General features: G+C 42.3%; 1 protein-coding gene across 1 annotated transcript; it reads left to right on the forward strand.

Annotated features, from left to right (window-relative positions):
• The first annotated feature begins 8,655 nt into the window (after positions 1-8,655).
• LOC139443823 (uncharacterized) lies at positions 8,656-10,148 on the forward strand. The gene is made up of 3 exons (XM_071224729.1): positions 8,656-8,783; positions 9,104-9,711; positions 9,973-10,148. The coding sequence occupies exons 1-3, from the start codon at positions 8,656-8,658 to the stop codon at positions 10,146-10,148; spliced, it is 912 nt and encodes a 303-aa protein (XP_071080830.1).
• Positions 10,149-11,257: the final 1,109 nt, after the last annotated feature.

Raw genomic sequence — 11,257 nt, forward strand, 5'->3', positions numbered from 1 at the left:
TGCTATTTAAAACCCATGGAGATGACTTATCAGAGGTATTTAGCAAATCTGTCAACTCCAGATCACTGTAGATACGTTGTAGCTTTTTCTCCCAGGACTTTCCTCTTGTAAGTGACCACTGGTGGATCCTGTAGGTCAGTCTTGTCGTGGGCATTCGTTGTAACCTACGCCACAGTCGGGCAGCCTCCATATACAGTTTAGACTGACATTCCAACCACCCCATATCTCTTTGAACGGCGGTGTTACATGTATTTCTTGAAACTCCGAAGGAGACACGGCATGCTCTGTTCTGTATAGTGTTCACTTCATTATACTTGTTAACTTCCCACAGACCAGAACAATAGGTTAAAACAGGTTGAACGCCAGTGAGTCTACTTTTTCATTTCCATGAATATCTATGTTAGAGGGGATCCAACACAGCTCCACCTGTTGCCCTTGGTCCGATAGTTTTGTATATTCGTATAGAATATTGTCACTGTCTGGCCTGGAGTTTCTGCCGCTGATGGCTTGAAGTGCACTTAGCGAGTCTGATAGGATGACTGCCTTTGCTTCCGGAAGTTCTGGTATGAGTTTGAGGGCATGATGAATTGCCTCCACGACTGTTGTTGAGAGGATTCTTGGATCCATAAGTGTATATATGGGCCCAGATGTCCCAGGTAGTTTGAATTTTAGTGATAGCTATTGATCGTAGTAGGGTTCGGTTTTCTTTTTTAATGACTTCTGAAGTTAAAGTGTCAACTTTAGGAGTTTTTAAAGTCCAGGGAGGGTGTAACCCTTTGTAGTGACTTTCTGGAGGCTGAATGCCATCATAATTGTGACTTCGGATGAGTTCACGTACTGATATCCCAGATGGCTGTAGTGAGGGATTTTTCCGAGCTAGGGCTTTATCTCGAGTGTTTTTGTCTTCCATATCTTTTTAACCAAAGGGTTAGAACGATAATATTGCCTGCTCTCTTCTTAGTTTCAATGGGAGTTCTCCCGTTTCTTTTTGTAGCTCTTCTAGTGAAGTGCTTGTTGCTGCACCTGTGGCCAGCATTAGGGCTTCGTATTGTATTCTGTCTCAAGACGGCTCAAGACAGTATTTGATGCTGAGTGAAAGGCCTCACAACCATAGTCAATGTTTGATATGATAAGTGATTTGCAGAGGTCCAGCTGAGTGTCCCTCCATGTGCCCCACGATGTGTCTTTTTAACACTGTTTTCCACATATTCCTTATTCTATAAGTGAGGTGTTGATCAAGAATCACCCCAAGAAATATTGCGGATTTTTCGATTGGTTTGCCTTTTATGGGGACACGGGGTATCATAGCATCTTTCCCCCGGCGTTTTGAAGAGAAACCCAACAGTTTTTTCACTTGAAAGGGTAAATCCCAATTTATTGCGCCATTGATCTACTCCGTCAAGGGCTGACTCGAGGTTTTTTTCTGCTTTGTGACATATCTCTCTGCTACTCATATTGCTCCGTCATCAGTGAATTTAGAAGTTTGTGTAGGAGAGTTGACATGATTAAAAAGATCATGATGTTAAACAGGGTTGGGCTTATAATGCTGCCTTGTGGCGTGCCATAGTCCAGTGACATAGGATCACATTGATTGTTCCCTATTTTAACTGACAGCGATCTGTCTTGCAGGAAGCTGTCTATGAAGTTTGCAATCTTCCCTTCTACTCCATTTTTGGTAGTTTTGTGAGGAGTCGTTCATGCCATACCATGTCGAAGGCTTTGCTGAAGTCCAGAAATACTGCAGCTAGGTATTGTCTCTTTAAATGAGCTTTTGTTAATTTCATTTTCCCGTCTTAGAATATGATCTAGACACGAGTGTCCCTTCCTGAAGCCACTTTGGTCAGGCTTCAAGGTGATGCATGAGCCTTTTCGTAACCATGGCTTCCATAGCTTTACACATGTTTGAGGTAAGTGAGATCGGTCGATAAGAGTTTGTAGGGCTTAGTCTTTCCCTTGCTTTAGAAGCAAAATGACTGCAGCATATTTCCATGCTTTTGGGACTTCTCCTTTGGACCATATCGTGTTATACAACTCAGTGAGTAAGTTTTTGGTTTCGTCAGGTAGGTTTTTCAATATCCCGTACCTGGTTGTGTCAAGACCAGGTGCTGCGCCTTTTCTATGTTGTATCGCATCGTCAAACTCTGTCACAGTAAATGGTATGTTGTATACCAGATGCTTGCTTTGCGGCTGTTTTGATATTTTAAGCATTAGGATTTTTTCCTTTATGAATTCTTTGCTGCATTTTTTTTGCTGCTGACAGATGAGAAGTGCTCAGGTAGAATGTTCGCCTTTTTTTTTTCTGTATGGGCGTTGGCTAATTTGTGAATTTTTGTGGGTTAACGCTTAACCCTGATTGCGTGTATTTTGCTCCAGACTGTTTTAGCATTTGTTTTTTCATTTAGAGATTTGCAGAAGGTCTGCCATGACTCATTTAGAATCGCCTGTGAGCTGTCTTACTTTTGTCCTGGTTGCTCGGACATGGGCAAAGGCTGATTTATCCCTTCTTCTTTTTTTTTTATCTATTTAGGGTTTTCTTTCCCACTCTACTAGCTTTTGCTATTTCCCTGTTCCACCATGGTACCGGAGTTTTGCCAGGTTTGTGGTCTTTTTTTAATTGATTTGTCAGCTGTGGCAATAATTAAGATTTTGGAAAAAGATCAGGATTATCCATGGCAATTTCTGAGGATGTGAATGATATACATTCATTCCAGAATTTAGGCCAATCAAGCCTTTGCATAGTCCCATGTGGGCTGAGGATTGGGCCGTTCCTCTAATTGTGGCGGGCTACCTCGGAGGGTATAGGAAGGTGATCGCTTCCCCAAGTGTCATCAAGTGAGGCTAGGTTGTTGGTGGCAGTTATGAGAACAATTGAAATCCACGTGTTTTGGACTTGGTCATAACGTGTGTGACTGCCGTTGTTCAGAGTTATGAGATAAGTCATCCTCAACCCATGTCTCTATCATTTTGCCGTATTTGCATGAATCATTCCTGTCTTCCCATAGAGGTCTGTCGGCATTAAAGTCACCAAGGATTATCCCATTTTTGCCTACTATTTGAGCTAGTCATGTTAGCTCTTCCATGTTCGTTTTATTGGTAACCCTGTGGTATATGTTAGTGTGGCAGATATGAATTTCCATGTATATAGGTTGTCATTTCAGGTTGTTAGAATTGTGATTGTTTATAGTTTTACCTCTAATAGTATCGTCATCAATCGTTAGCCTATAGTTATTTTTAGACCTTTGTCACGTCTATTACGGGTATAAGGGGTGACAGGTTGTGTTGTGTCATTGCCTGTCTTATGTTCTTTGTCTTGCGCGGCCCCTTGTGTTGATTGGCTTGTTTTAAAATACTACAAACTACTTGCACGTCAGCCATTGCACTTCACAACAATCAGAGCACGTCAACGATCGCATCTCAGAGTACTAATGTTTTAAGGATTGTATATACAATCATGTATGTTATGTATTGAGTAGTAATGGTATTGGTGTAAATTGATTATTCTAGTGCATCATAATGTTTGCTAACTTGTATAATGGTGTAGTTGTGTATATTTTGTGCAATGGCGTTTATACATAAGTTTAATACTGTTCAGCATTATTAACATAACACATAGGGTACGAAACTTATTATTGTGTCATTATATTGCAATTGTGTTAGATACATAGTTTCTCTATCTTTAGCATTCAATTTGTTTAACGTTCATCGAAACGTGTACGTTAGTATGAAGTATTTGCCTGTATTTGTTTATCCTGAACTAGTATGTATTCCCTATACAGGGTGTCTGTCTGTCAATAGACAAAGAAATAAAGTCTCACACCCGTAGCCTGTGTCTGGTCTTCCTGTATACCTACACAATCCCGGTTACATTAGCTATGCATAATTCATTGCCATTTGACAGTTGTAGGGAGATTACTTGGGTTTCAAGGTTTCCCCTTCCTTTTTTTCAGTGGCTGTGTGCCTGTGAGTGTTTTAGTATTTCAGTATTTTATTAGGATGACCGCATAGGTATTATAAATAGTAGTGATAATATATTGGTAATGAAGTTAGACCCCATAGGCATTATAAGTTGTAGTAATGTTTTATTGGGGATGAAGATGGATCCCATAGGCATTATGAATAGTAGTGATGGTGTATTGAGGATGAAGATATGCCGCATTGCCATTATTAATAATAGTTATGAACAGACATTGCCATTTAGAATGTGGTGAAACGTAACAAATGTTATATTTTGGATAAAACTTTCTGAGTAAAGTACATTTGTTACAAATAATAGTTTTATTCGGCCGAAGATACACCCCACAGGCATAAATATTAGTACTGTTTTATTGGGATGAAGATACACCCCACAGGCATAAATATTAGTACTGTTTTATTGGGGATGAAGATTCACCCTACAGGCATTATAATTTAAACAATATTTATTTCCAAGAAAAAAGAATGGGATCGGTGAACAGGTTTAACCTATTTAAACATCTCTCCCTACTTAGGACATTTAACAATTAATGAGAATAAACTGTACATAAAATAATACATTTAAATTAATTGTGCCTACTGTTGCAAATATTATGATGATATACAAGTCACACACATATACACAAATACACCCATACATATATCGGTAGATAAACAAACAGCATACCAGCATATCACACTTACAAACAACTATTTTTTAGATATTGTAGCATGTCCATATAAAACTGAATCCAAGTCATATGCCTTTATATAGTAGTACATATTGTTCCGAAGACTGCAGCAGTTGCGACATGAAAAGAAGTAAAGAGCAGGATCCTCATAATGATATCCACAGGAGCAGGTGGTAGAATCATCATGAATATGTGTACGATATTTGTGTGCATTTAGATTACTGCATCCTAATTTGGATGGATTATTTGACAGAAACGGGTACCATAGTCTAAGTTAAAGCCAAATATTTTAGGATTTTCTGTCGTGGTGATACATCTAGTGAAGACATTTACAGTATATTTTGACTGAACATTATCCGGTAATTCATTCCACATTCGGACTGTGTCGGGTAAGAATGATTGGTGGTAGTTAACTGTTCTAGCATTTACAGTCTGTAGCTGTGAAGAAGTTCTTAAATTGTACCCTGGGCCCGCTGAGACATTAGGAGGAATAAGATTACATAGATATTCAGGGGCCAACGTATTAACCGTTTTGTAAAATGTTTTTAATTTATGAGATTCCCGTCTTTTGAATAGGGGCATAAGGTTAGTTTCAGAGTATAGAGACTCGTGACTGGTACCCCGAGTAGCTCCACATATTGTTCTCAGTGCGTCTAAATTTAGCCTTTCTAATACCAACGCTTGTTCTTGAGAACAGTTAGCCAATACCTGGTCACAATAGTCGAATATTGGTAAAATAAATGATAAATATATATTCTGTAACGTTTTTCTGGACAGGCGGTATTTGAAAGTTCTAAAGCAGTTAATCATTGGGCTTACTTTGTCTACTATATTATATATATGATTTGACCAATAGCCATCTTGCTGTAGAATTAGCCCTAGGTGTTTGTGCGACGAGACCTCTGTTATTGGAGTACCTTTCCTCATAACAACAGGTTTTTGACTTGGGTTAAATTTTCTTGAAAACATTATGGTTTCAGTTTTGTGTGGATTAAACGTTACTTGCCATTTATTCGCCCATACAGATAACCTTTCTAGATCAACATTTAAATTAATCGCTGCTGTGTTAGGATCATCGACAATAATTTAAAGTGACGTATCGTCTGCAAAGAGACTAGTCTGGTCATTTTGGTCGAAATAAATGGCCAACCTCAAGAAAATATTATGGTAATTGGATATTTTAGTTTGTGCAACAACAACAATACTTACGCGTTCATATTTAATATACCAATTACAGGTCCATCACCTCATTACGTTTATATTCAACACGATTTCTTAACTCTGTCACCCGAATGTGTTTTCTTATGCCGTCTGGATCATGTTACAGTAATTACATCCTACAATGCACTTCTAAACAGTCTGCGCATTCCCAGTAAGACGGACATGACGTCACAGTGTTTACCTGTATTAACACTTCAGCCCCGCACGAGGTCACTTTCTACATTGTCGCAAGCCACTTAACTGCGTTACTCTCATATGCTTCGGTGCTAAATCACGAGTCGTCAAGCCATCCGATCTCGGGTTTCGCGATACTCAGCTAACCAAGACTAATAATGGCGGAGAGGAGACATAGACGAGCCAGAAGTCAGCGCAATCGGGTTAATGTTCTCGACTCCGCACAGCCTGAAGAAAACCCGGATAGCCTCGAACCCCGCGCCACTGCTGCCAGTGCCAGTCGTACTACAGTGAGAATCAGCAGTCAACCGTATCTGACCGTGGCCCAGCTAAGCCAACAACTGGCAGAACGGGGCGTGAGGGTACCAAATAATTGGCCTAGGAAAAGCTTGCTGCCGTTGTTACAAGAAAACCAACAACAACGGCCAGTAGCAGCGACGGTGACCTCGTCGGACAGTTACGACCCGAGTGCCATTTCGCCTCCGGCGGCCACACTTCCAGGGGTGGTCGAAGCCAGCATACATCACAGGAACCCAGATGCCCTCGTTAGTGGGACCACCTACCCAACAGTGTCGTTTCGGACTTCGGGGACAATGGTACCAATTCCGTGTCACCTGTTAGTGTTGCCAGTCTACAACGCGAACTTGCAGAGCTAAAACACATGATAGCGAGCATGACCAGCCATAACTCAGTGCCCACCGAGTACGCAGCTATAAGCCTACCGGATCACCTCAGCCATGATTCTTTGCCCCACATTCACACAGTCGCGCCAGCGCTCAAGAAGAAGATTAAAGACGGCAAGTATTGCAACCTGGCCTTGTTATTGATACCTAACCAAGACACTCTAGACGCTAGAATGGCCGAATATGATGGCAATGTATATCATTTAAAGGAGGACGCTAGGCTAAATCGTACTCTTACTCTAGCAGAATTCATACAGGCCTTTGGCATTTACAAGGACATTCTTTGTGACATCAATAACGCCAAACGGAAACAATTGGACGGACACGAGCAAACTGTCATCGAACTGGCTACGTTGTATGGGGGCTCTGCGTACTATGACTACCACAAGTTATTTGCTGCCAGAGTGGCGTCCTACGCAGAACAAGGTTGCAGTATTCGCTGGGATATGAGGGACACACGTCTGTACGGGCTGTGTTCTTCGGGGTGCCGTTCCAGATCGTGTGCAATTTGCCACAGCATCACCCATGGTACAGACTTGTGTCCTGAGCGACGTACTGATACAGTTAGGCCTACCCTGTTCTCGGACCGAAGTGTCAGCTCCGACAGGGTGGAGGCGATGGACAAAAACGACACCAGGGGACGACCTAGAGTTAGGTCAAACAGAAGGGAGGTCTGCAATAATTTCAATCACCAGGGCTGTGTGAGAGTGAACTGTGCATACCTTCATGTATGTCTCAATTGTCATGCCCCAAACCACGGACAGGCGACTTGTGCCAAGGCTCCCAAATCGAGACGGGACAACCAAGCTTGACTAACTTTCCCGGATATAACCAGAGAAGAGGACGTAGGCACTTTAACAGTCCAACTCACTCCCATCAATGTTCAGGCTATACAGGCAGAACTCGCCTCTCATCCCCATCCTCCATTTGCTACATATCTCGTTAACGGCTTGCAACATGGCTTCGACCCCTTAATGTCGGATGTTCCACAGTCCACAACAGAATGTAAAAACAATCGTAGTGCTACATTGGATCCAATAGTAGTGACTAAGGCAGTGCAAACAGAAGTCGATAAAGGGTACGTTATAGGACCTTTCCAGCGGGCTCCATACCCTGTGTACAGAATTAACCCCTTAGGAGTTGCCATGGGCAAGTACTCGGGCAAGAAGAGGCTAATCCTTGATCTGTCAGCCCCACATAACTCGGAACATACCGCAAGTATCAATGACCTCATTAGTAAAGAATCTGCTTCACTCTCTTATGTGACCATAGACTATGCTAGTGCAGTTATTAAGCAACTGGGACATGGTGCACAAATGTGTAAGGTGGACATTACCGACGCATTCAAACAGATTCCGCTGCACCCCAGGTACTGGCCGTTCTTTGGTTTCCGATGGGACGATAGGTACTACTTCTACACTAGATTGGCGTTCGGGTGCAGATCCAGTCCAAAGATTTTCAATACCCTATCACAAGCCGTGTGCTGGATATTGCAATACAACTACGGCGTTAAAAACATTCTGCATCTGTTAGATGATTTCCTGACTATTGATCCTCCCGGTTATGAAGCTAGCACAACCATGGATGCCATCTTAACCTTGTTCGACAAACTACAAATTCCACTCGCTGTTCACAAGACTGATGGACCTGTAACTTGTCTAGAATACCTTGGCATCATCTTGGACTCAGTCTCGATGACGGCGAGCTTACCAGAGAACAAGTTGAAAAGGATAGCAGATATGTTAACATCATTTTCTACTCGGACTAAGTGTACGCAAAGAGAGTTGCTGTCTTTGTTAGGGCATTTAAACTATGCTTGTCGAGTGGTAGTACCGAACAGAACCTTCCTATCTTATCTGATTCGACTGTCGGCCACTGTGGTCAAGTTGCACCACCATATCAGACTATCTAAGCAATGTCGGATAGAGATGCACATGTGGACAAAATTTCTGAACCAGTGGAATGGCATCTCGTTTTTCCATGACGACCATATCACATCAGCTCCGGATCTCAATCTGTATACGGATGCAGCTGGAAGTGTAGGACACGGGGGATATTTTGATGGGGCATGGTTCGCCCAGGCGTGGCCTCAGGACGTTAAAAACAGTCGAGACTCAGCACAATCAATTGCTTGGTTGGAACCCTATCATATTGTGGTGTCGGCCATTCTCTGGGGACGACATTGGACACGGAAGAGAGTACTGTTTCATTGTGACAATATAGCTACTGTGGGTATTATCAAAAAGGGTAGATCAAAATGTATGGACATTATGGCTCTGATGCGGACCCTTACATGGCAAGCAGCTATAAATAACTTTATTGTGTTAGCTGAACATGTTCCAGGCGTACAAAATAACATTGCAGATGCACTTTCCCGTTTGCAGTTCAGGAAATTCTGAGCTCTGGCGCCCCACGCAGAACTCCATCCAACGCCTTGCCCACCCAGCTCACAAGTGATGTGGACCTGAACCGTCACCTGGACACTCTGTGGTCAGCTGCGTTCAGTCGACAAACAAGAACAGCATATTCTACAGGATTTCAGTCCTACCTAAAGTTCATGTTAAAGTTCAGTTTGTTCAACACACTGGGTGCCAGCAGCGGCCTGCCACCAGTTAACGACGCCTACCTTCAGTACTTTCTTGCACATTGCTTCGGCTTCCTCAAACTCTCACATGACACCGTGAAGACGTATCTGGCGGGAATCAGATTTACTTACCTACAAGCGGGCATCAGGACACTGTTTGACGATGTCTCAACCGGTGCCATAAATCGGATTCAAACTCTACTCAGAGGATACAAACGGGCCCATACACCAGATCGGAGGAAGAGACTCCCCATCACTTACCATGTGCTATGTAACATCATCAAGCGGCTCAGGGATGGTGTGTTCAGTCCTTTCAACGATTTGGTAATGGAATGTATGTGTCTTACAGCGTTCTTCGGATTCTTGAGATGCGGTGAACTCACATGTTCAGCCAACTTTGATCCCAGTAGGAACATAACTATGAGCGACATTAGTTTCGTACATTATAAAAGAACATGTGTTATAACCTTAAAAGTGTCTAAGACTGATCCCTTCCGACTAGGCGTTCGCATTGCCTTATTCCCTACTGACACTATGACATGTCCCTACTCGGCCTTGTCCAAACTGTATTCCATTAGAACGCAGTGCAGGGCTGCATACCAAGATCCGCTGTTCGTCAATCGGGACTATCTACCAATATCCAGGACTGTGTGTTTGTCATGGTTAGATAGGGTCCTCACGTTGACTGGCTACAACTCCGCCGACTACTCCGGGCACTCATTCCGGATAGGAGTAGCTACCACGGCGGCCACTGTTCACATCGAGGATCACCTCATTAAGACTATGGGCAGGTGGACGTCGGACTGTTACGCCAAGTATATCAGAACGTCCGATTCCACCTAAGGGCAAGCCCACAAGGCTATGTGTCACCATCACTAAGTGCCATCTTCATGTTATTTACCTATATTCTTAATTCTTTGGGGGCTCTCGGTTGCTAACCTCGTTTGGGCGTCATAAGCCCCTCCATACTCAGAGCATGGAAGGCTTGTGGCCCCCAAAGAACATTACGCTATTTCGGTACTGTCCGGTCAGCACGACCAGGACTAGCTTAACTCTAGGGATCGTCCGGGTCATCGGACCCCAGGACCGGCATATCCCTCTCACAGCTACACAGTCCGGGCCCATAAGACCCCAGGACATTGTCATCTTACCCGGGTCTCCATGACCCCAGGGTGTCAACCCGGGTCACTTCGACCCCAGGGTCTCTTAGGCAACCGAGGCAGCCCCCATGTTGTGCCAAATGTTTATGTAAATATCTGTATGTAATAAAACTTCCTGCAATGCAATACATTTCATGTTGTTTGTAGCACAAAATGTAATTTGGTAGCATGTCAGCTTTCAGGAAAAAAAGTCTACCAAAATCAACTTATGGGAATGACCTTTCTCAAGGTCACAAGATATAGGCCTATATAATTCGTATTTTCGTATTCTTGGATATTTGTAGGAAGGAAAAGATTCAAATTTATTATAGTTTTCTTTCTAATATAACTAAATTAAAGAACAATCTGGGAATTCGACTTTTATTTACTTTATAGAAAATATCACAGGGACAATTAAATTCATTATAATAGTTCAAGGTCAAATAGAGGACATATATGAAGAGTGATCGAGAAGTTAAATGTTGCCATAGATTTTCAAATATTGGAATGAAGTCATACATTATTGTATTCAAATGTAAGATAATCACACTTCATATATCATTTTTAGAACTTAATGTACTACCAAGCCTCCGACTGAAATATTTGCTATTTTATGTTATTTGGATGCAAGTTTTGACGTTTATATAATTCCATAGACAATGGATGATTTTGATAAGTCAAGTGTCCTTCAATACAAGTTTTACAATTTCGTACAAGTAATACTATTTTGTCCGTAGAAACAGGTCGTGGCAGAATGTTCCTTTGATTGAGACTCTGCCCGAATTGTGACTCGCGTACAAGGGGAAATGAATA

This window comes from Haliotis cracherodii, unplaced genomic scaffold, assembly GCF_022045235.1.
Source record: "Haliotis cracherodii isolate W230 unplaced genomic scaffold, xgHalCrac1.p SCAF_5, whole genome shotgun sequence".
NCBI classification, from domain to species: domain Eukaryota; kingdom Metazoa; phylum Mollusca; class Gastropoda; order Lepetellida; family Haliotidae; genus Haliotis; species Haliotis cracherodii.

Coding starts and splice junctions, on each gene's coding strand:
- LOC139443823 (XM_071224729.1), top strand. CDS start 8,656: ATGTGGACAAAATTTCTGAACCAGTGGAATGGCATCTCGTTTTTCCAT. Junction 8,784..9,103: donor GGACACGGGGGATATTTTGA/TGGGGCATGGTT, acceptor TTTCCCGTTTGC/AGTTCAGGAAATTCTGAGCT. Junction 9,712..9,972: donor TTCAGCCAACTTTGATCCCA/GTAGGAACATAA, acceptor TGTCATGGTTAG/ATAGGGTCCTCACGTTGACT.